At 44.6% G+C, this 26,419-nt stretch overlaps 1 protein-coding gene across 1 annotated transcript in view; it reads right to left on the bottom strand.

Moving 5' to 3' along the window:
• NPAS2 (neuronal PAS domain protein 2) overlaps positions 1-4,322 on the bottom strand; it is a 109,537-nt gene extending 105,215 nt beyond the window's left edge. Inside the window, exon 1 of the mRNA XM_069494407.1 lies at positions 3,924-4,322. Within this exon, the coding sequence (XP_069350508.1) occupies positions 3,924-3,991 (68 nt within the window). The 5' untranslated portion in view covers positions 3,992-4,322. The remainder of the gene's footprint in view (positions 1-3,923) is intronic.
• Positions 4,323-26,419: the final 22,097 nt, after the last annotated feature.

Raw genomic sequence — 26,419 nt, 5'->3', positions numbered from 1 at the left:
TGAGGAACACGGGCTCTTGAGTGAGCTATCAAGACTTGCCGCTTCCTGTCCCTCTGCAACCCCTCACTGATCAGATGGGAGTGCTGCACTGTGGCTGCAAACCTCTGTGAGTTACTACGGGAAAAGGCACGGGTTTGACATGGGGCACTCTGCTCTCCCGTCACCCGTGCGGGAGATGTCTGCCCTTCCACCCATGCTGCAGAGGGCTGCGGGATAATGCTCCCTACTTGATCAATGAGAAATCCAGAGCAGAGAGAGGTCACGCAGCATGAAAACATCCTATCAGTGTTAGCTGGTCGTGCCAGTAACAATGCTGTCCAGACCGGGAGGGTCAGTTCTTGGAAGGGGGCGGGCTGGACCAGCCTCTCCACTGCACCCACCATAGACACAACAGGTCCCTGAGGCTCCCGCCCAGGGCTCCTTCCCTTGGGGATGCCTCCACCAGCCCCACCCTCCCCTCCTCAGGGGGCCACCATGTGTGTCCACCCGCATTCTTGCCCACACCAGTACCCTCAGCTTGGCCCCACGCCACAACAAGAGTATCGAACAAAGTCATGAACCGAGGATCAGGAAGCAGGAAGCGCAGTTCTAGGTGAGCTGAGGTGTGCTGGGCACCAAGAGTTTGATGCTGAAGTGGCTCCTGCATTTCCTCCACAGCACATCACATTCTCACTCAGCCCAGGCTACGGCACGAGGGAGGTGGGTGGGCCTGGGGGGAGAAGGCCCCAGATCTGAGTCCTGGGAGACAAGCACTTGCCACTGGCATGTAGATTGAACAAGAAGAGCCTCAGCACCTGGACTCCCTCACCTGTCAAAGAGCGGAACAAATTTGAAATCGTGCAGAAGATAAAATGAGAAAAAGCAGTTCAAAGTGTCTTACAAATGAAGATCTACAACAGCACTTCTTAAACTCAGACAGGCACACAGGTCATCCTGGATCTTGTAAAAGTGCCAATTCTGATCTGGTGGGCATGGGGAAGGCTGAGAGCTCTAACCAGCTCCCAGGTGAGGCTGAAGCTACAGGTACATCACTCACACCACGAAGTGAGGTGCCTAGGCATGCGAGCACCACGGCTGCGAAAACAAGCACCTGTTGGAGCGGATACTCAAGGTCATCTGCTTTGACTGAAAGCTGAGCCACCAGAGCCTTCACCTGGATGCCCAGGCTAAACTCAAGGCCAATGGCATTGGCACCCCCAGGGTAGGGCCCAAGTGTTACTTTTTTATTCCACCGAGGGGAATCCCACGTGTACTCAGGGGTGACAACCGCTGCTCCAGAGCTTGACAACCATCCAAAACACCCAGCAAGTGTTCCTTAAGTCCCCTCCACTTGCAGCCTTCTTGGGCATCCTCTTCTGCTTCTATTTCCTGCAAGTTGTACTTACTAGAAAGATCTTTCTATTAAGCCAAAATACCACTGCCCCCACTTCTGGGACTTCTACTCCCTTCTCACTATGTGTGCAGGGGCCACACAGAGTGATAGCTGTCAGATTACTTTTAATTGAGATGAAATTCACATAATATAGAATTAACCATTTTAAAATGTACAATTCAGTGGCACTTACTGCATTCACAGTGTTGTGCAACTACCACCTCTTTAGGTTCAACACCTTTTCATCACCCCAGAGAAACGCAATCGTTCCCATCTCCGCCACCCCTAATCCCCTCTTCTCTATAGATTTGCCTTTTCTAGGCATATCATACAATAGGAATCATACAATGTGTGACCTTTGGTCATTGGTTTCTTTCATTTAGCACAATGTTTTCAAGGTCCATCCACGCTGGAACATGTTTCAGAATTTCCTTCCTTTTTAAGACTAAATAATATTCCATTATATGTACATATTGTACATTTTATTCATTCATCCACTGATGGACACTTGGGTTGCTTTCACCTTTTGGCTACTGTGAACAACACTGCTATGCACACTGAGGTATACGTTTCTGTGTGGACATATGTTTTCGTTTCTCTTGGGTATATACCAAAGAGTGGAGCTGTCAGGTCATATGGTAATTCTATGTTTTAACTGTTTGAGGAACCGCCAAACTGTTTTCCACAGCGGCTGCACCAGTTTACATTCCCACCAGCAATGTATGAGTGTTCCAATTTCTCCATATGCTCACCAACACTTGTTATTTTCCATTTAAAAATTTTTTTAATTAAAGTCATCCTAGGGATGCAGTCAGCCCTCCGATATGGGAGCAGAGGAATCTGATCTCCCCCAGAGGCCTCTTGTTTTCAGGGCAAATATCCTCAGCTGCTGCCCTCCTCTTGGGTGTCGAGGATGCCCTGAAATGTGCTCTCTGGAGGTGGGCACAGTGTCCTGGTGTAGAACTAGACCTCAGCAGCACAGGTGGTGGTGGCCACCCCCACACCCCAGGGCTGACTCTCTCGGCCACAGATCCAGGGCCTCGCTCCTGAGTGGCTGCTTGGACACACTTGCCTCTGTTTACAGTGTTTTTTAATCTAAAAAAGGGAAAGCTTTTTGCAAAGAACACAGTGCCATACCCAGCATACAGCCTGATGTTACTGCCCTCACTAACTGCCAGAGACAGGTGCTCTCTGCGGCCAGGCCTGCCTGAGTTGGTAGGGCTCACACTTTCCCAGGGAGAGGGCGGGGTGGGCAGGAAGCCCCGGATGTCACATGCACCGTGAGAGGAAACAAGAGGACGGGGAAGCTGATTCCAAGGGCATAATTGCAGCCTTGGACTTGCAGTCAGGTGCCTTTGAATGGCCGTCTCTATTGTTTTAAAGAATCTGAGTAAACGATGAACAGACCATCCTGCTCTGCACACAGCACCACCTCCATACTCAATCAAATGCAGCCATTGATGCTTAAACTTAATTTACTATATTTCATTCTTACAAGTTAAAATATTGATGATGTCATGATTTTTTAAAAACAGATTATGCTCATAGATCATAAAAAAGGAAAAAAGAAAATACTGAGCATTTAAATATTATGAATGAACTACCGCATGACCCAGCAATCCCTCTTCTGGGTACATACACAAAGGAGATGAAATCACCACCTCGTAAAGATATCTACACTCCACTGTCCACTGCAGCATTGTTCACAATAGACAACATATGTTAACAAGCTAAGTGCCCGTAGATGGATGAATGATAAAGAAAATGGGGTGCACATATAATGGACTATTCAGCTGTTAAAAAAAAAGAAGATCCTATCATTTCCCACAATACGGATGAACCTGGAGGACATTATGCTAAACAAAATAATCCAGACACAGAAAGAGAAATATTGCATGATCTCACTTACATATGGAATTAAAAAAAAAAAAAAAAAAAAAAGAGCTAGAGAACTAAATGGTGGTCACCAGGGTCTGGGGGAGGGAGAGAAAACAGAGATGTCGTTCAAAGGATACGAAGTAGCAGATATGCAGAATGAACAAGTCTAGAGATCTAATGCACAACAGGGTTATAGTTAATAAAATTGTATTGCATTAGGGATTTTTGTTAAATAAGTATATTTTTAGCTGCTCTTGTCACAAAGAAAAGGAACTGTGTGAGATGATGGATATGTTAATTTGCTTCATTACAGTAACCATTTTACTACCTATATGTACCTTATAACATTATGTTGTAAACCTCAAATACAATAAAATTTACTTTAAAAAATAAATATTATCAATGAAACAAATTATTCCTGTCTACCAACATGTGCCCCAGAGATATTTTCTACTGCACCTTGATGAAAATATTTAGAGGGCACTTTCTTTTAAATAATTTATAGTATCTTTATTGAAAAACAATCAGTGGTGAACATTTAAAACCCAGGTAATAGTACTTGGACTCAGACGAGTAAACATCACTCCCTTACAGCTGGGTATCAGTGAGAATCTACAAAACCAACACCAACAAAATCAGACACCTTTTCTTGCAAACAAAAAAACAAAGTTACCTTGATTCTGTTGCCAGATAATGGAAGGTGTCTGTTCTTACAGAGCCTAATGTACCACACAGGGCCATTTTCACGGATGGCTAAAACCGAGTGCTCCTTCTGAGAAGAAATGAAGTACCCAAATCTCTCTGTGCCTCCTCTTCTCTCTTGGGTTTTACAGAGGAAGCTATTCTCCATCTTGTCACTGTGTATCTTGCTCATGTCCTTGTCCAATGCTGGAAACATGAACTGCTGGTTTTCCAGGTCCTCAGCTGTTTCCAAAGTGCACCCATTCGGTTGGGGTGACCTGGTATCTTGTTTAGTCTGTCCAACTCTGCCTCCCTTGCTCTGGGCTGCTCACAGAGCTCCCGAAACAGTCCTCCGGATTTTTCTGCCTCCTGCCCAGCCTTCCCTAGTGCCTGGAGCCAGGTGGTCAGTGATCCTGGCAGGGACACATGCACTGACCTGGTCCCTGGAGGCTGTCCTCTGTCACAGCAGCCCGTCTCAGCTGCTGCCAAAGAACCTTCCATGGACATTGGGTAACTCTGACCCATCGTCACCTTTTGCAATCAAGGTAGGTGTCCAGACGGCCTACAAAGAACAGCGTGCTGGGCTTAGCTATATCTCATGTAACTGATACGTTCCGAATCCCTAGACTTCCAAATTAGCGTTTCAGCCATGTTTGCTATTTGAAAATTTTGTTTTACTGGGAAGTCCTGGTATTGTACAAGATAAGGCCCCTGGTATTCTTACAAGGCAGTACACGGAATAAAACTGAAAGGATTCGCTGGCTGAACATACAGCTGCACTTTAGCACGGTGATGGGGCTCCCTAAGAGGGCACGCCAGGAAGAGCTGCCAGAGCCAACAGTCACATCACATTTAATGTACCACTGATGACTGGAGCCACCACCACAGGGTGCAAAAATATCAGAAAATGCATGTGGAGCTGTGTACAATGGGTGCTGTGACACCCACAGGACACACCCAAATGACAAAGCCCCCAAGAGAAAGCCTCGGGGCTGTCAAGCTCACCTGGGGGAGGCAGGCTGAGGGCTCTCTGGCCAGTCCCGGTGCCTCCCGGCTGTGCAGGACAAGACCCTTCTCAAAGCTCTATTCTGACCATTCTGGAAGGAGCAGTGACCACAGGGGTCTCCCATGCCCTGCGTTCCCCAGCTGAGTAAAGTGAACACAACTGTAGGTCTTCCTGAGGAGCAGAGGAACTCGATCTCAGCAGGGCAGAATGAGGACCTCCGAGTCAAGTGAGCCATGGAACACCAAACCTCTTCGGTTCTTCTCCCAGCTTTCTCTCATTTTTCTGTCCTTTCTCTGGTTCCTGGGGGTTACCTGCCTCTCTTGGCAGCCACAGTTCCTGTTCTTCGCAGCAGTTTCTCAAAGGCTGAGCACCTGAGGGCAGGTGAGCACCTCCACGTGTGTGAGGTAAGAGTCTGGGCGGGCTCTCCACCTTCCCCAGGAGCTTAGCATGGAGGGCTCTGGGACTTGTCTTGCTAAGCTTTCCAGCCAGGTGAGATGGCCAGTCTTTGGCCCTGAGCCACCACAGCGCGCTCACCTTGCCGCTAACAGCAGCAAGCATCCAGGTTTGAAAGACTCCCCTCCCCACCAGCCACGCACCAGGCCTGCACCTGAGCTCTGCATGAGTCACCACTGATGGGAAATCACAGATTCAGGCTGTGGTTCCCAAACCCCGCTGGGCAGAAGTACTTGGAGAGCAACTAAAATACAGATTCCTGGGCTCCCGGGGCAGCTGGAGATTCTGATACATGGCCTTGATGGAAGGCCAGGACCGAAAGGCAGAGGCAGATACCCGATTGTGTGCTCTCCTGAAGGCCTCTTAGCAGACGTGGGGACCAGGCCATTGCTGCATTTCTCCACGCAATGCATGCTGGTACCACAAAATGATACTAGCCAGGAGCTTTGGCGCAGGACTTACGAATGCCCCGTCGACCCTGGAGAAAGGTTGCTAAGCCAATGCATGGCTCCGACATGTCACTACTAGTGACAGATACGGGGAAGAACGGAACAGACCCAAGGAGGCCCTGTGTACCCCCAAAGTAGGTCTCGCTATCGGATGTCAGCTGCCTCTGACGCCTGCTCTCATTTAATCAAACAGAAAAAATTAGTGGTGGTAAAAGGAGAGAAAGGCAAATAATTTGATCTGCTGGAGTGTAATGGGATAACAGGATTTATAGCATTTTTGAGGCTAAAAATAGCTTAAGAGCCTTCACTTCAGAACTCTCTGCACTTCACACGGTTTTAACCTATCCTCCCGTTTCCCTTCTGTGCTAACATCCTGCGGCTTGAAGTTTGCTTTCTGCAGTGTTTGATTCCATGTGGGTGTTTTTCCTCATCCGTCTTCCCTTTTGTTACTTCAAGGGGAAAACAGCCCCGGGAGCGCTTTCATGCCCCCCGCCGTTGTTCTGCGAGGAGGAGAAAGTACACGCTGCTTGATCTGGGAGACCAGCCTGACCGGCAAATTCCAGAAACTTTAAATCTTTGTTAAAAATGCCAAAGTAAACGACCTTTGGTCTATAAAACTAACAGAAGGCAACCGTGCCCGCGCCTCTCAAGCCCGGACAAGCTACGTCCCAGCAGCCACGCCGGGTAGGAGCCCGCGGAGCAGAGCTGCCCGCTCCCACCCCTTTGAGAGGCCACGAAATGAGGCTTCGCACTCACATCTGTAGGATCCCCTAAGTGTCGTGTGTGTGTGTGTGTGTGTGTGTGCGCGCGTGTGTGTGCGCCCAAGCTTTTTATGTATTTATTTTTTAAATTGTGGTGAAATATGCATAACGTAAAATTCACCATTTTGACCATTTTTAAGTGTACAGGTCAGTGGTGTTACGTACACTGTTGTGCAACCACCACCACCATCCGTCTCCAGAACTGTTTCATTGTCCCAAAGTGACACTCTGTACCAACTAAACACTCACCCCCATCCCCCTGCCCCCAGCCCTGGCAGCCACCATTCCACTGTCTCCGTGAGGCTGACTACTCCAGGTCCCTCATATGACTAGAACCACACAGTATTTGGCTTATGTCACTTAGCATAAGGTCCTCAAGGTTCATCCATGCCGTAACATATATCAGAATTTCCTTCCTTTTTAAATAAAATCCCATTGTATGTATATACCACACGTGCTTAAACTTTTCATTCTAAAAATGATAAAATATCAACCTGCCAACATGTCCTGGATTCCACACTCCTTTTCAATAAATTCAAACTTGATAGACAAACGACCTAGCAGGAGGCCCACCACATGGTCACAAGGGCTCTCCACTCTCCTTGGGCCCGTGGCATGGAGCCAGGTGTTAGAGCACCCCAGATTCCAGGGCAGGAGACAGCCTATGAGAAAGAGCCCCAGAGCTCTGGACGTTCTCTGTCTTGACTAGGTTTTGCAGGGCTGTGAGAAAACTGATGTTTTACTTTATTTGTATCTTTGTAAATGGTAATTGCTGTATGAGAATTCCCAGTTTCTCGGGTGAAGCAGACACCATGCCACCACCTGCGCCCTTGCAATGTGGAGCGCTGAATATATGGCAAAATCAGACATAAGGTGTCTTGGTCACGCCCATCGCGTGGGTCTTATTCCATTACTCTTCTCTATTTGCTCAACAATGAATTGACTCTATATTCAAAACTGCCAGCTGTAAAAAGCCTCCAGAAGCCCCTCCCATTTTTCAAGTTTAGTGAAACATGAAGACACTTCTCTCCTTAAGCCATATAAAGCTACCGACGGTTACACTGCAAGGAACAGGGCAGGAACAACAGCTAGATAAGGGACAGTGGCTGGGGCTGCTGAGCGTATATGCACCATCCATTCCGCAGGTCCAGCAGTCTCGCTTACCATGCGAACCCAACCCACTCACAAACAAATCCCCGCTGAATCATTATAAAATTAAACACTTTATAATATCATAAAATATTTTTATCAATAGCTAAAGTGGATGGTATTTGAACAAAACGTAAAGAATAGGAGAAAATAGAGGTTTCAAGGATAATATAGCTGAGCTGCCATATATTTTTGGGTCTTATTTTCTGTACATATTTCCGTTAACTGTGAAATTAGGCGATGGTTTTTAAAAAAGGGATACATTTGTAGAGTACTCTTGTGAGGTTTAATATTATTGTATTGAGGAAATGAACACTTCTGCAAATTTCTTAAGACAGAGATCTTCACAGTGTGTTCTCAAAGAGATTTTAATTGGCATCCATTTATTCATTCATTTTTTCACGCACTGAACCAGTGTATCTTTGGGACTTAGTCACAACAGACATGCCGATGAATGATACCAGTCCCTGCTCCAGTAGACAGATAGGATCATGGGATGCCACAGAGGTGCCAAGGTGGTGGGGGTCAGGGGTTCAGGGATGGCTTCCTGGAGGTGGAGGCTGAGTCTTGGGTAAGTAGCGTTAGCAGACAAGAGAACAGACCTTTCTGGGCTTTCATCCAGTGTTGAGCTATAGAATGAGGCAGTAAGAAGTCACTAGAGGCTCCGTACTAAGGATGACCACCAGGTTCTAGATGTTTCTAGAAACCATTTCTTTTGAAAAAGGAATTTATAAATAGTCTCAGCAGAAAAAGGGAGATAGAGAACTATTAATAAAAGATGAAAAAAATGGTATCTATCTGCCATTTTTTGGCTCTTACAGTGCCTTCCATTTTAGTGTTTTAAATTCCATCATGGTTACTCCTCAAACAAAATAAGTTTGTTGTTCTGATTTCCATTTTACAGATAAGGAATTACAAAGTCAGAAAGATTAAGTAATATATGATGATAATGGCTAGCATCTGAAGGCTTCCTAGGTTCCAGGCACTGTTCTAGGGACTTTAAAATATTTTATTTCATTTCATCACATTAGTGACCCTAGGACCCTGTTGTCCAGATGAGGAAACCGAGGCACAGTGGGATTAAGTGACTTGCCCACAGTCACTGGTCGGTGGCAGGGCAGGGATTCGCACCTGAGCAGCTTGACTCCGCCGCGCACCCCTGGCCACAGGCCATCGACAGGGCCAGCCGTGCTCTTTCGGCCACAGAGAGCGCACTGATGAGCCCTTACAGAACAGATCCTTGCTGGTGACTGTTTCCAGGAACAAATTCTTCACTGCTCAAGCGACTGCCTTAAAAGGAGAGCTCCTCTGGTGCCATTAGATGCTACTTAACTTTACTGAAATATTATGTTACATGTTTGTTGTTGCTGTATTTCCAAGACTGTATCTGCTGCTTGAAATGTGTATTTGGAGTGAACGTATGAATGGATGTATGCAAGCTACCTGCCTTCCCCCAAGGGATCTGTAACTGAACACCTAGCCTAGGGTGGAGGGAGGGTCCTGAGGCAGCGGAGAGACTTTAAGTGTCTAAACTAAATTAAATGAGGGTTTCTGAGGCCAAGCTAGTAATTGACTTTTAGACATGCAGAGATGCAGGTCTCGTGTTTCAAAGGGCAAATCCTGACCAGGCTGAGGATGGGCGAGGCTTCGGTGGAGCAAGGCTGGCGCTGGGGAGGTTACAGTGTGGTTAAGGAGGAGGGGAGAGCCTGGCTACAGGATGCTCTAGGGAAGAGTTTAGGAGCAGGGGGTGAGCAGCCCAGCACAGGGCCTCAGGGCAAGGCTGAAAAACTCTTTCCATAAAGACATAGATAGTAAATATTTCCAGTTTTGTGGGTCATTGTAGTGGGAAGGCAGCCAAAGATAATAGAAATGGGTATGGCTATGTGCCAACAAAACTTTATTTACAAAAACTGGCTATGGGTGACATGCAGCTTGCAAGCAGTTTGCCACTCCCTGGGTTAGACCATGGTGTTGGAAAGAAGGCAACAGGCTGCCCAGGGCCATGCGACAGGACACTGAGACTGGCCAGGGAGAAGTTCTGCCAGAACAGCATTAGCAGGAAAGCCGAGAGTCATTGGCCCTGGGCCTGAATGACATTAATATATAGGACCTGACTCTTCCAAAGTCCAAGGTGCCACACAGCTCAATTCAGAGGTGAGGAGGAGAAGGGTCTCTCAGCATTGCCACGACCACATCTGTTGGTACCCGTATAGTCCCTCACACCACAGTGCTGGTTGGGGGGATGTGTTGAGCTACAAAGCACAAGGAAAAAGGAGGGACCTATCTTTGCTCTCCCTGGGTGGAGGAACTAAACAGCGAAGTTGGTATCTGCTAGAAACAAGACGGGGCCTTGGCCTTGACAATACAGAACATTTATTAACTGCATGTGGTTCTGCTTCCAGCAGATACCTGGACAGCCTCCTGCTGAAGTCAACTAAAAATGAAAGATAAAAGGATAGAAAACACCTGAATAGCTGCTGAGCTGATAAGAAAGTAAGGAGTCTGCACAGGCCAAACACAGTCGAAGTTGGGGTCCTGGGCACCACGAGGCTGAACCTAGCACTTTCTCGGAAGGGGAACCCTGGTGACCCGACCCTTTGCCATGATGGCGTGTGGGATGAGGCAGAAGGCAGGGGATGAAGCCCGTCCACGGTGGGGAGTCTAACAGGAGACCCTTGCGTAAAGCTCGGATCTCAAAGGCACGCTGTGCTCAGTATAAATGGGAATGAGCAGTAACTTGTCCACACAGAAGGAACAGAAAGGGAACTTGCCTTTTTCAACCCCAAGGAGAAAAATAGTGTCTCCCACACAGTCATAACCCCGAACTGGGTTTCAGGCCCAAATTCCCACTGTGTGGTTTGAAAATCCTTAAGGGATAATTTCAAGTGGTTGCAGGTTGACGACACTCAGGTACACAGTAGAACAAACACAAATCCTCCCTAGAGGAAAGTAACTTTAAACTGGGCTTCAAAAAAGCCTCACAGATCAAGTTCCAAGGATTGTGAGCCCAGTCAAAATTCCCAAAATGTGCAAGGGAAAAGGACCCTGAGAGAGATCCAGCAGAAACAACAGAGAGCAAAATCAGGTTCACAGTGACGTCAGATATTGGAAGGATCATACATAAATTATAAAATAAGTATGTTTAAAGATATAAACATGAGGATTTAAAATCAAATCAAGGAACAAAGGATTATTTTAAAACAATAAGGCCAAGCAAACTTGAAATTTTGACAAAGAAGAGAATTTGTGGAATAATAATATAATATTTTTAAAAACTCAATAGGCTGGTTAAAAGGAAGTTGAGACAGGTGGAGTGAGAACTCCTGAAGTTTAAGACATATCTGAAGAAACTGTGCAGATTGCAGAACAGAGACAATAAGGTGGAAAATATAAAAGAGACACAGGATAGAGTGAAATCTAATGCATAAGTTCAAACAAGTAGAGGAAAAAATGTAATGAAGAGAAAGAAAAATGCAAGAGAAGGCAGAAAAAGGGAAGAAAGCAGAACAATTGAGACAAATACCAAGTATAATATAAAATAGTTAAAAATGAATTAAAGTACTTCAGGAATCATAATAAATGTATGGCATAATCTCTCCAGTTTAAAAAAAATTGCCATCGGACAGGATTTTTAAAAAAAAATCTAGCAAACACTGCTTGTAAGAAACATGTCTGTGATATAAGGATAGAAAACTTGAGAGTAAAAGGAGAAAAAACAAATGCCAAGTAAATACTAAAAAAGAAATCTGCTGTACCTCTATTAATATTAGACAGATAGACTTTAAGGCAGGAAGCATAACTTATTAGCCTATCAGCGTAACTTAGAGATAACATAGGGTCACAAAAGAAGGATAAAAGTTCCAATTTGCTTGGAAGAGAAAATAATCCTAAGCTTGTATGCAACTAATAATATAGCCTCAAAACAAATAAAGCAAAAATGTACCAAACCTCAAGCAGAAACAAACAACTCTACCACATGGCCTGCAGTTTCTGACAATCTCATAACTGACATATCAGGTAATACAAAAATTAGGATAAATAAAATTGAGCATTTCAGATCTAATGGACAATATGAAATATTGAACCCAATAACAGGAGTACAAATGTTCTTTTTAAGTACACAGCAAATAAGTATTGACTATCTAGAAAGCTGCTTTTTTAAACCAGAGTAGACTATTTTTCAATCCTCCTAAGAAGGGATTTGGAGCATCCATTTCAAATTCAACCAGTTGTTGGGTGACTAGGTATTACACTGGCTACAAAAGAAATTATCTTGTAAACAATTGCCTTTGGAATGGTGTGCCTTATGTCACCATAAACAAAAACAAAAAAAACATGCATTGTCTTCTCCACTCACACTAAGCTCCCTAGATTGAGCAAATAAAACAGCAAACGAGAAAGAGTATTGAAACTACAATATCTAAAATGACCATTGAGAATCTAGAGAAAAGATTCATTTCACCCAAACTTCAGATGAATGATGATTTGTTACTGGATGGAATATTAATACCATGAGAGCAAGAATCTTTGTGTTGCTCACAGATGTTTTTTGTTCAGTCTAGCACATAACAGTACTAAATATTTCTGAATGATTGGATGTATAAATGAATGAAGATGCTACACTGCTACTAGAAGTTCCCCTGCATTTCCTTGTGGCACCGTAACTTGAATGTGTTGGAATGTATATTCTATCTGGCAAGTGAGTAATCTAATCCCTCCACATTCAGGTTCGGGCATGATATTTTGGAAAGAAACACTCGGCGTCAGAGTTGCTTCCCTGTGCCCCACACGCCATGTTCGCTCTAGCTGAGGCTGCCGGATAAAGAGATGCCTTCACGGACATATCTGGGCCTGCTGACAGGGCAAAGCCTGCTGGGAAAAGCAAAAAGAGGGTGGATAAAAGAAAAATGAACTCAGCTTTACTTCCCCAGTATTTTTCTTACAGGGAGGGGAATGAAATCACATGGTAAACAAGTGACTCATGAGTAGCCTGCTCTTGACAAACTGTGTCAGGAGTGTCCGAGGAGAAAAGTCAAAGATGGATAGGAACCCTTTGCACTGATCGACTGTTCTCTTTCCCCCTCTCTGGCCTCGACTCTTTTGACACGCTGCTCACCCCAGTTCTGATCTTTCAGCCATCACTGATGGCACAGCTAGGATCCAGCAGAGTGTGTGGTCAGACAGCAGGGACCAGTGCCAGGCACTGAGGAGAGCAAGCACCCATTCATAAAGGGAAGAGGTGAGTGTGAACGCTGATGAGGGAGTGGAGGGTCACCCTGGGCAGTCACGCTGAGGGTTGGGTCCCAGGCTGGTGTCAAAATCAGCAAAGAGGCAGAAATAAGCAGACAGCAGGGCCAGAGTCTAGGCAAGCACTTAGGATGGTTAACAATTTTAGCCAGAGCTAGCCTAAGGTCTCTGTCTGCAGCATTGCTCCAGGTGTGGTCTTCCAGGGTTTGGTCCAAACAGGAGTCTCCTTGTTCCCAAAGTTAGCAATTGTCCTTCCTGGACAGAGGGGCTTCAGTGTCCAGGTCAAATGGAAGCATGACTTCTTGTATGTGGGGTGGAGATCCAGTCAATAACACCAAGCACTTGGAACTTCCCCTTTTCCAAATTCTTTCCTGAGACCAGGTGAGAGGGTTGGATTTTTGACTAGGGTTCTGAGTGTTCAAGAGCTCACCTTCTTATTTTAATTAGAAGTCATAGTGATGATCAGTGTGACCAAGTTACCCAACTTGAGTAAAGGTGCCTTACACAGTAGAACACATCAGTCAGTAGTCACTGGTCAGGGAACCAGGTAAATTGTATGAGCTGCCCCAAGGACAGCAGTAAAGGGAAGTAATAGCCTGAGAACACACAGCAGGTAAGTAGGGCCTTGGCACTGCCCTGAACATACAGGAGCCCAGGCTGTGTGCCCAGAGCAGAGGGGAGGTTGAATGTCTGTCCAAAGGATCCCACTGGCTTAGTTGGACAGTATGACATGCTTCCTCCCATGGACTCCCAACATCTTAACCCAGAGAATAGATTTGTAGTTGGGTTCAGGGTTCTTACGTTCAAGAATATCTTGATTGAACAATTTACTCTATATTATCAGTTTTCAAACTGTGGTCCCTTGGGTGCTTAGGAGATCCACAAAGTCAAAATTATTTTCATGATAATACTAAGACATTATCTTTTTCAACCTCATTTTCTCACAAATGTATAGTGGAGTTTCCCAGAGGATACCGACATATGCTATCTGCCCTCTATGAAGCCAGACATTAAGGAGAATTGCAAATATTAAAACAATGCCAGTCTTCTCACTAAATTATATATTGTTTTGGGAAATACGGTTATTATTTTTGTGTTAAAACACAATGCACTTATTAGTTATAAATGAATTAATAAATATTAAAAATTTTTCTGTTTTAATTTCTAAGATGATAAACACTCATAGATAAAACCCACATAAACAAAAACTCTTTGGTATTCTCAATAACTTTGAAGAATGCAAAGGGGTCCTGAGATCAATAAGTTTGAGAAATGCTGCTCTATATTTTTATCACAAATTCTGGGTTACAAACCCCAACACTTACTGGAAACACTCAGTAGTCACTTTAAAGACTACGGGAATACTGTGCCACATTTTTTGTTTACATAGGTATTAATATATATAAGCAATATAAAAGATTTGGCAACCATTTTTCCTTATGCCTCAGAAATGGCTCCATAGTCCCAAATCAGACACTTCACACGTGTCCCAACGCTGGGTTCTTGTGGAGTTATTTACTCCAGGGAGTTGTTGGCTGATCAAATGGAAACTTAACTTTGAACTCATCTCCATTAAGTGCAGTAGAGGCTTTATTTATACCCGAATCTTGTATCATACTCTTTTGGACAATATCAAGGAAATTTGTGAGCAATTTAAACATACTCCTAATATTTTATCTTGATGGACTACCAGGGTCCTGAATTTAAGGTAACTTGATAAACGACTAAATCAATAACCACAAAATGTTCTGACACTCAGAGGAGCCCTCTTCCTATACACAATCAACACACAGATCAACACGCCAGAAAAGATAAAAGGCATCCCACATGGACTCTGAATTATTTATAACCTCCAAAGAAACAGGATGCTAATTTATAATAATCTAAGTCCACCAAATTCCCACTAAGCATCTAGCTATTGATAGCTTGAGTGCATCACACATTCCATCTTCACAACATCTCAGCACAGCATTTTCACAACTAGACAGGCTCGATGTGGTAGAAATGTTTTCGTTCATTCATTTCAGGCAATTCCTAAGGGCTGAGTTGTGTTCGGTGCAGATTTGGCAGTGTGACAAATGAAGGTGTGTTTTAGGTCCAAAGCTTGCTTTCATGGAGGACACTGTCTATCCGAGAGGGATGTACTCAATAACAACACTACAAGATGGAATGCAGGGAATTATACACACATATACATTAGAGCTCACAGATGGAAGCGACTAAAATAAGAATGGTCAAAATGGCAAAGATAAAATATTTGCACAAAAAACATGTCTTCACCGTTGTGTGAAAATGGTCCAGCTGTATTTAAAGATGCAACTCTTCAGCATTCGTAATTTTTCATCCTTGTGTTTAGACCAGTAGGAGGAAAGACGAAAAAGCTATTTAAAGTCGTTCACACGCCATTCTGACCCATTAGATATACATCCCCATCATAAGCTCATGCTGGGTTTCACATCCCACTAGTATGTTGAAAAAAGCAAAATACCCGACTGATCGTGGGGTGCAGATGTGTGGGCCCATGGGCCATGCAGCTGCTGATATCATTCATATCTTTCTAACTACCAGAATCTCCCCCTGTGAAACACAAGCAGTAACTGAAGAATGGGCTCACAGGTCACTGCATGGGGCTCTCATCATATCCAGCCAACCAGCCAACCAACCAACCAGTCATCAAAGTGAGGGAAAGTGTGTGGAATCTGGAGACTGTGGCCCCTTCTGCTCGAATGGAACGTGCCTGACCATCAAAGTCCTGCACCTATGTATGGCACTCCAGCACTCAGAATGAATTGTCACTGTGTTAAGTGCTATTAGCTGTAGACTAGTCCCTTCTGCTTTCTCTTATTTTGGGGGTGCTATTTCAAAGTAGGCTTTCAGAGGCATCAGATTAACGAAGCAGATGGGTGGCTGCCATCTCTGCACGGACTACTGCACTTGACAAAGAGAAATGGACACACATCTCTCCTCATCAGAGAGGACACTATCCTTTAACAAAGCCAGGCTTACTACTTTGTGACCCAACACTACCGTTCCATTACCAACTCTACAAGCAGCTGTTATTACTGCTGCCAAAAGGTGGGGTAAGGAGAGGATCACATGAGTCCCAAACAGTTGCCATTTCTAGTCTGGGGAGGATACAGAGTGGGAAGGGTACACAGGTGTACCCTGTAAAAGGAAGATCTCATTATGAGCACTGTCTCTTCCCCCATAGAACTTTGAGCTCAACTGACTATATGCAAAAGCCAGACCACATACGTGTTTCAGGTGTAGTGAAAAAGTTACGACAGTGTGCTGATTTGTTGGGAAAAGTATGCCTATGGTAAGTGTGAACAATTTAAGCAAATCTGAAAACCTCCTCTTCTAGTCTACCAAGGATTCAAGGTTACGACAAGGAAACCTTCTTGTAGTGACTGATGAGCCATATGCTGCATCACCATGACCCATTCCAGATAGACCGCTGTCCTGCTAACAGCACCAGCCCTGGCCATGCCTCTCGAGTTGCCAGGCTACTTGATTTAAAATAAAAATTAAACTAAGAGGCATTGACAGCTCCCAGCTTAGCTTTTCAGACAAGAGCAGAAGTTATAAACAGCTCCATGAACATCAGTAAAACCAGCTGTTTCTGATTTAGAGGCAAAAAAAAAAAAAAAAACCCTCAGTAAATATTACCCCAAATGCCAAAACAAACAACACCCACATCAACTGAGATGACTGAACTTACTGCGGGAAAGCCAGATAGATCTCTTTCTTACCGTCTGTCTGAGGAGCAAGTTTTGGCCGACAAACCACCGCGTGTGTGAACTCTGCCTCTACTCAGCAGCAGTTCTGACTCGGGCCTTCCTTGGTTGTGACATTTTCTTCTAACTTTTCCTTTTACTCATCCACTGGGTTGTGGGAATGTCATGACTATAGTCTCTTTATCACGGATTCTTTATCTACATTCTGTTTTTCATAACCTCTTGTCAATCAATTTTGAAATAACATATTTTTGACAGCAAATTTTAAGTACTACATATGTGTACATACATATGTACATGTGTGTGCGTACACACACATATTTTTTTCCCTTAACGCATGCATGGTTCAGTTCAGATACTTAAACAAAAAAATGTGACAAATACAACTGAAGTCTTCCCCATCCTACAGGGGTTAGGTAGTCATGGGATGGTTCAGAGAAGTAATCTGTTTACTTGATAACCACCACCCTTTAACACACATCTTGATAAACACATCAAGGACCAGGTATAGAAAATGTGCCCCAAGGCTTTTAAATCTGTTCCGAAGAGAATGCCAAGCATTTGCCAAGCACTGCAAAAGGAACACAAGGCAGAACACAAGTTGAAGGACAAACTATTCTACCGAGGAAGGCCTGATTCAGCACTTACTGAAGGGGCCCTCATGGGCATGGCCGAATCTCCATTCTCAGATGCCTGTCTCCAGCCCAGGCCCCTCTCCCGAGTTCCAGACCCTGTGCCCACCTGCCCCTTACGTCATTGTTGGGTGGACACAGAACTCGCATGTGCACAGGCCCAAATTGGAACTTTTGATCTTCCCTCCCCAAATCTGCTCCTCCCCTGTGTTTCTTATCTGAGGAAAGGGTACCTCCGTTCTCCCCCTTTGCCCATTTGCCCATCACAACTCTGTCAGTTCTAGCTTCAAAATCAACCTTAAATCCATCCCCATTTTCTGTCCATACTGTCACTGTCTAGCCCAGGCCACCAGACTGAGCTACGCCCAGAAGTTGTCCAAGTGTCCTCCCTGATTTGGCTCCTGCCTCTCCCCACATCAATGCACTCCTTGAGGGCAGACACGGAAATATTTTAGAAATGCCAATCCGCTCAAGCCACTGTCCAGCTCGGGGCACTTCAGTACACTGCTCTCCACTAACAAGGCCCAGGCTGATTCCAGGGCTGGAGCAGGGAAAGCACGGGATGAGCCCGGAAAGTCAGAAGAGCTCACGGAATGATGGGGATACATCAAAGGCGAGCTCCAAAGGGCTCTCCCTGGCCAAATCTGGGACAATCTGAGCACTGAAACTGTAATTATAATCCAGAGAATAAAACAGAAATCCACAAATCCATACTGACACGAGGAATAAAGGGATGAATGAATGAATATGGGGGAGTGGGGAAGCTCCTCCTTCAAGAAGACTGCCAATTACTACATGCACAAGGGCGGGTGAGAGGAGAAATTCACCATTTGGCAACGACCACACAGTAACGATGTCTCAAGCAAGAAGCATCAATAGATACTAAAACTAACAGGTGAATGCTTGATAAGAAACAGTATATTTACAAAGTCTCAAAATATCTCCCACAACATACCTATTAATTAAAAGGAAAAACAGTTCAGTGGAGAAACCTGGCAGACACGGCTTTCATCAGTGATCAAAGTTAACCTCACCAGTAATGGGACTAATCAACAGCATGGTCTTCTGATACGTTGCATCACCCTGTGGTATTCCTGCCAAAAATACATAATCTGAATCCGATCATTAGGACACATCAGACAAACCCCAACTGAGGGTCATTCTACAAAGTAAATGACCTGTAATCTTCTAAACTGTCACGAAAAACAAGTGACGACTCAGGAACCGTGCCAGATGGAGGAGACTAAGCTGCACAAGGCAACTGAATGCAATGTGGGACCTGCCTCGGGTCCTGGATCTGTTGGGGACATGATTGGGACAATCCGTGAAATTCCAGGGGGGTCTGAGGACTAGAAGGACATGCTGTGGCACTGCTAATTGCCTTCTTTTGATGACTGTACCAGGGATCCATACACAGGAAAGTGTCCTTCAGCCTCATATCTGCAACTTACCATCGAAGGGTTAAGTTAAAAACAGTAAGATGTCTATTACAGTATGACAAGGCGACTAAGATCAAATGATAACAGGAATTCTTAGCAAAGGGTATAAGGAAGCTAGTCGTACTATTCTTGCACCTTTTCTCTAAGTTTGAAATGATTCAAGATAAAAAGTTAAAACCAATCAACCAACCAACCTCCACCACCTTCCCACTGTGCTTTGGGCAAAACGCTATAAAGGCCACATCAGGCCCTTCGTGATCTGCTCCCATCCGTCACTCTGACCCCCTCTCCAGGCACATCCCCCACCTTCTGGGCTCAAAGTGTCCTATGTGCAGTTCCCTCTGCCTGGAAAGCTCTCGCCGCTCCCTGCATCACTGATTCCTACCCATTCCTGGCCATTCAAGTCTCAGGTTAAATTCATCTTGTCTCCCAGACTAAACCAAACTCCCTGTCACAAGGTGATATTTGCACTGACTTGGGCGATTATCCGTAAGGCCCATCTCCCCCACTGCTCCTCCAGAAGCTCTGAGTTCTACTTGTTTTCCTCACTTTCAATTCCCAGGGTCAAAGCACAGTTTCTGGAAAAAAAAAAAAAAAAAGAAAGAAAAAGAGGACTGAAAAAAACGATCTCAACTGCAGAGGCTTGGCCCGGCTTCCACTCTTGGAGGCAGTGGCCTTTCAATCACAAATGAATGAATTTTTATGACTTTATTCCAACACCTTATTTTGCTGAGACCTTGATCTTGCAACCTTACTTCGTTTTAATAAAGATGTTACTGCGTAAGAAAATTACCCAACGGAGGGCAAGGGCTGCTATATTTAAATTCAAATAAACAGGATGGAATGAGTACACTGACATGTAAAATGATCACCTTTAATGACTTAAAACAACTGATGTCGGTAATTAGGACTATTTTCATAGTACAGAGAAGGTGATTAAAAAAATGAAGTAGGGAGTAATTAATTTCACATAATAGTCACACTGGGACCTATTGTGAGATCTGACGCTAATGATGTATTTCTTTTCTGTAATTAATTTTTATTCGCAGTCCTGGGGGCTCCCCACCACCTTCTCCTGAATTGCTCCCTGAGCAGCACCTCTAACTCTCCCAGCCCCACCTATGTCGGGTCAGCCTTCCCTGTAAAGGGAACATACAGACGACCAGAAAAAGACCCTTGCAGCAAAACTCTAGTGTGACAATAGTTTTCTTGCTCAGAGAGGAAATTAATTAACACAAGCAAAAGTGCATGTTGGAAGGAGTGTGTTTTTCTCTGCAGTTTTTAAAGTAGAAGACAAAGGGAGAGAGAAAGTATTCAATAAAGAGAAGGGCAATAGATCAGAGTTCAAGTGTAACCACTACCACCACCTCTCAGCCTGGCAAGTCACTTTCTTTCTCTAGGTCTCACTTGTCACCATTTTTTAAATGTGGATAGCACCTTGATTGCTGAAAGCAGAGGCTGAGTCAGATGGCCTGTGGGTTTCGTGGTGAGAAGGATTGTTAAGTTACAGCAAAAGCCCTGACAGGAGGCAAGAGAGCAAACAGGCCAACCCCCACCCATGACCTAACCCTCTACCTCGTATGCAAATGAACTGGTTAACACTGAATAAATCACGTTTTTTTTAAAAGCTGCATCATTTGCTCCTATAGAGTACCTGACTTTTCCTTCCAGATTCCTAAAGAAAAGGATGTTTCAAAGCCAGTTTTGTAACCAATAATGGCCAAGTACACAATGTTAGGGTAACATGCTTGTTCTTCAATGCCAGGAGGCAGCCCGAGTTCTCCGAAACAGATGTAAGGGAGACCACATGTTACAGATCATAAAATATGCACAAGTGGTTGTTTTGGTAGGACAAAGTAGAGTCAACTGGTGAGACAGCAAAGGAAAGCCAAGTCCCAGAGTGAAGTGTGGCCCGCCCGTGGCAGATGCTGGGTGCACAGAGATGCTCGCTGCAACGCCCAGCCTAGGTGAGCGGAAGCACGTGTTCATGGTCCCCCGCCCCCCACCTGCTGGGGCTTAGCCCAGCTTCCACTGGTGGAGGCAGTGGCCTGTCACTATTAGAACCCTCCTTGAAACAAAAGCCTGGTGACCTGCCCCCCCAGTTATCGAGTTACTGCAGTGGCCTGCTCTGGCCTGTCCCACCTCAATGAGCCTAGACGCAGGAAGCCCAGGGGCCACATCTGAGGGCAGCTATCACACTAAGTGACAGTACACTCAGCTGCCTCTCCCATTAGCCAGCTTCTTGCAAGCAGGCTCTGAGATTCTTGTTTCTGGAAGGGCTCAGCAAATGTTTTCAACAGATGAAAGCTTGGGATTGCAAGGAATGACATCTAAAGCTTGTGCTTGGACATCCTGTCCTCTATCTGCTACACCATCTACCCCTAATTCCAGCAAAAATACACCCCCCCACCCTTCATCACCTGCCCCACTTGTTCACCCAGGTGCCGTCTTACTACCCATTCTGAAATTTTTAATGACTCATAACTAATCTGAAAAGGTCGGGGTGCACAAATCCAGCTGCCAAGCAGAGTAGACACATTTTCCTCTTCTCATGTTGTGGTCTCCCCTGACCACCGAGGATGCTTCCTTTTGATTTGTAAGAATTAGGATTCTGCTGAACACCCCCACTTCCATACATATATTCTTTCTACGTTGCTTCCTATGTCCTAGTTGTTAAGAAGACACAATGCACTCAATTGAACTCAAAGCATGCTACATGCTTGAATTCTGTATTATTATTTTTAATTTTTTTCTTTAAAAACATTAAATTTTCAAAAATCAATTTCAGATAGTCTGAAGGAGAAAATGTTTCTTTTGTTCTTTTCTTTACCCCTAGTCTTTACTCATTTAGTTCGAATTAGGTCTAAATGAACATATTTAAATGCTTCTTCCACTTTCCACATTTACTGGGAGGTAGAATGGGTACCCTCTAACTGGTCTGCACTGCTGTAATCAGCCCAGTGCCTGGTACATTCCAGGGACTGTGACAACTTGAGGAATGAAAGAATGGATGGATGGATGGACAGACAGACGGAGGTAAGAATGAGACCAACAAGTGGGCAAAGAGTTCCCATTTTGATTAAGCTCTGAAATGCTTTCTCATATCTGGATTGCGGGCCAAATGCCTGTTGGGTCAACAAGGAGGTAGAAACAAAATCCATAAGAGCGAAAAAAAGCAACTCAGAGTGCTTTAATGCAGACACGTAAACCTTCACTGACAGGATCCAAGAACGAGATTCCATGAATTGTGACATTTGCCAGTCTCTATTTCCCCCCTGAATCTGAGGTGGTTCTAGCTTTACTCGCAGCCTAGACCTCTGTGAGACAGACAGATGAAACAGGTTGGGAGGCTTCTGTCTGGGACTCTTAAAAGGCAAATAATGACTCAGTCACTAAAATTCTCCCAACACTCAATGAACACACACTTAAGTTTGAGAAGGCAATTTCAAGGGAAATAAAAGTACATGACCTAGTGGATAGTAAACTTAAGGATTAATAATACCCCCAAGATGGAATTATAAACACAGTCTAGAAAAGCATTGTCAAAAGCAATATAATGTAAGCCACATATGTCTTTTAAAAGGTCTAGCCAGGCATGGTGGCTCACACCTGGAATCCCAGCACTTTGGGAGGCCAAGGCGGGAGGATCGCTTGAGGCCAGGAGTTCAAGACCAGCCTGGGAAATAGAGCAAGACCCCATCTCCACAAAAATTTAAAAAGTTAGCCAGGCTTGGTGGCACATGCCTGTGACCCAAGCTACTTGGAAGGCTGAGCCAGGAGGATTGCTCAAGCCCAGGAGTTTGAGGTTATGAGGAGCTGTGACAGCCACTGTACTCCAGCCTGGATGACAGAGCAAGACCCTGTCTCAAAAACAAACAAAAAAATGTCTAAAAGTCATATTTTGAAAAGTAAAATGATATAGGTGAAAATCATTTTGAAAATATATTTTATTTCACCCAAACACCTATAAAATATTATCATTTCAACATGCAATAAATATTAAAAGATAGTAGCACAGTTTATATTCTTTTTTTCCTACTACATCTTTGAAATTCAGTATGCATGTTACACTCACAGCACATCTCAGTTTGGACTCACCTTCCGGGGGCTCCACAGCCACCCAGTGTGCACAGGTGTAGAACGATAGGTGAATGAATATACCCACAATGAGCACCATCAAAAGAAGCAGCAGGTTTGGAGTACGCCCGCTTTGTGGGGCTTCAGTTATTTTGGTCTACACTTATTTCCTGTGGATTCCCACCATGTAATCTTAGCAAGGCTGTACTAATAGTAAGGTTCTCACAGTACCTGTCTCCCCATTCCCAGGGTGAGTACCTGACCCTGGCCTCCTGATCATAGTTTACATGACTACAGTCGTCCAAGAGAAGGGCATGTGACCAAGAAAGGCCAATCAGACTCCTTCCCTGGTACTGATATACAGAGGCTGGAGGAAAATGCTTTCTCTTTCCCCTGGGGTCACGAGGATGTGATTCTAGGTCTCTCCTCATCAAGAGTAGAGCCATGGAGGGGGCCACAAAGAGATAAAGGAAAATCTTTGTTCCAAACCCTGAGGCCCTGGTTCGGGTCTCTCTTCTTTGGATCCAGCCACCTACTCCGTTTCCTCACCAGGACTTTTTCTTACTTGCTTAGGCTGATCTGAGTTGGGTTTCAGCCGCTTCCATTAGATGGAGCCACAACTCCAGCCCATGGCCACGGCCTTCCACTCCATGCCTAGGAGCCTGTCTCCGAGGCAGCATGCCAGGCCACAGAGGAACCACTGGCTGGACTCAAAAGGCAGGATGCTCATCTTTTAAGTTTCATCAATGCTGTGAAGCTCTTGTTCCCTCCCTAGGTCATCACTTGGTTTTCAGATCCTTGCCCTCACACCTCCAGCCAGCGGACAGACCTGTGCCAGAAAGCTGAGCGGCTCCACCTTGCTGCTGATGCCTGGCGGCTCCGCTTTGTCCTCCTCCACGTGTCCACTGTCTTCTTTCATTGCCCCCTTCCAGCACCCTGCCTCGAGAAGCAGAAGGGTGCCATGAGTCTGCCTTTTCACTATAGGATCTAACTGGCCTCCTTGTGAACCATATAAAAGGCCTATTCTGGAACACTGACCTTTTAGAATCAAGTGAACACAAAAGGAGACTGTTCCAGGCCTGAGGTTATAAACACAAAGATGACAATCACGTCCGCCATGCAGGCATGAGATTTTCACTGGTATTCCCAGCATGACAGCAAATATGTACTATGTTCACCCAGGAAATAGCCACTTAGGGCACTAGTGAGCCACTTGTTGGAGAACTGTGGAAATAAAGCCTAAATCTGGCCTTGACCCCATGGCAGAGGACAATTTACTGAGAGTATGCTAACAAATGTAAATTTAAATTTACATACTATGCTATTTTTTTCAGAAGAGTCATTAATGCTAAGTACTTAATTACCCCTCCAGATTAGGTCTCCTTCCTTCCTGTGCAAATTTCAGACAGAAGCTAAGAGAGTTCCCTGACCATGTTTGATCAGTACTTTCCTAGGACAACAATTTATTCACTGTAGTTAAAATGGATGGTCTTATGAAATTTTAAATAGCCCCTTGAAAGTCTATGGGGTTGTAGACAGGGCCTCTCCACTCTACCTCACATGTTAGAAGTTCATAAGATAGGTAATTAAAATCCACAGTTCAAATGTTTCTTGTTCCTCTTAGGAAGTTCAGTGCGCTAATTAATGCTTAATGTTTTAAGGGATAAGGAAAGATAATGATGGGGGATAACCTGGACTCAAATGGTACAAAAGCAATTTATGTAACCAAAACATTTGTACCCCTGTAATATTCTGGAATAATAAAAAAGAAAGATAATGAGTGAAATTTATATCGAGCCATTAGTGGGGTTTTTTTTTTTTTTACTCACTGAATTCCCCTGCCGAGAAACTAGTGCTAACCTACTGCTGCCTCTGGAGGGGGCAGACAGCAAAGGGCCAGGCTTGCTATGTTGCCCTTTTCCTCCTGTGGCTCTGAGCAGTGCATGACCCGAGGCACAAAGCAGCGCCTCCCACCGCTCTGGCTCTCCCCGCAGTAAGAGCGGTTCCAGCTGTGTGCGTGAATTCCTCCTCGCATTGCTCTGTTGCAAACTGTCTCACTGTCTCATTTCCTCCCCACTTTAGCTAGAGAAGGATAGGTTTGCGGGAGTGAATGGTTTCCCTGTGGCCCCTGCACTGACAGATGCAAACATCTGGAAAATGAGATCCCGTTCTTACACTGGTGGGCAGAGCTCTATGGGGAAAATCTTCAACTCCCAATGGCCAGGAACCCGGTTTCTGGGGGTTTCCTAAAACTTACTTGCTGAGGAATCCAAGGTGAGTTGTTTAACCTGCCTAAACCTTACTTTCTTGACTTCAAAATGAGAGCACAACTGTGCCCACCTGGTTTGGTTACTGTGAGGGCCACCTGTGATAATAAGACTCTGAACCGCCTCCTCAACCAGGGTCTGCCTGCAGCAGGTCATTGCTTTCTTTTCTTTTCCTTCACTGAAGATCATCTTTTGCATTCCCACCACCACCCACCTTCCCGTTATAAATAAGACTACTCACTCATTCAAACACCTGGAGAATCCAGAAAAGTAAAAAATGAAATTTTTTAAATCTTCCATGGACTCATGACCCAAGATAATCGTTATTAACATTTTGTGTTTTCTTTCCTAGGCATGGCTGCGTTTTATGTAGTTGAAATCATGCTATAGACAGTTTTGCACACTTGCCTTTTTCACTTAGCATTTATATGCATTTTGCCACACAACTCTGTAGTCCCCAAAACAATACTTTCAATAGCTGCATATGGTTTCATCCAGTGGAAGCTAAGGGTTCATTTAACCACACCAAGCTTTTCAGACATCTCAGCTTCCAACTTTTTGCTAACACAGACAGCACTGGTTAGCAAGGCCTTTCCTACAATTGAGCTTATTCCCTTAGGAGAGGTTCCCAAAGCAGAATTATGGGGTTCAGGGTGTGGCCATGCCAAGGCTCTTGACACATACTGCAGATGGCTTTCCCAGTACACATGCCATAAGCAATGAGAGGAGAGCCCCACTTCACATCCTTAGGAGTTATCTTTAAGCATTTTTTTATTTTTTAAAATTATAGTAAAATACATATAACATAAAATTTACCATCCTAACCCTTCTTAAGTGTACAGCTCAGTAGTGTTAAGTATATTCACATTGGGCAACCTACCTCCAGAACTTTTTCATCTTGCAAAACTGAAGCTCTGCACCCATTAAACAATAACTCCCCATTCTCTCCTTCCCCCAGCTCCTGGCAGCCACCATTCCACTTTCTGTCTCTATGAATTTGACTACTCTAGGTATTTCATGTAAGTGAAATCATACAATATTTGTCTTTCTGTGACTGGCTTATGCCAGTCCTCAAAGCATAATGTCCTCAAAGTTCATCAGTGTTTGTAGCATGTGTCAGAATTTCCTTCCTTTTTAAGGTTGAATAATATTCCATTGTACGGATAGAACACATTTTGTTTATCCAGTCATCTGTGGATGAATACTTGGGTTACTTCCACCTTTTGGCTACTGTGAATAATGCTGCTATGGACAGGAATGTACGTCCTTTT

This window comes from Eulemur rufifrons, chromosome 19 (genome assembly GCF_041146395.1).
Source record: "Eulemur rufifrons isolate Redbay chromosome 19, OSU_ERuf_1, whole genome shotgun sequence".
Classification (NCBI taxonomy): Eukaryota; Metazoa; Chordata; class Mammalia; order Primates; family Lemuridae; genus Eulemur; species Eulemur rufifrons.
This window is presented reverse-complemented; position numbering and strand designations above follow the sequence as displayed.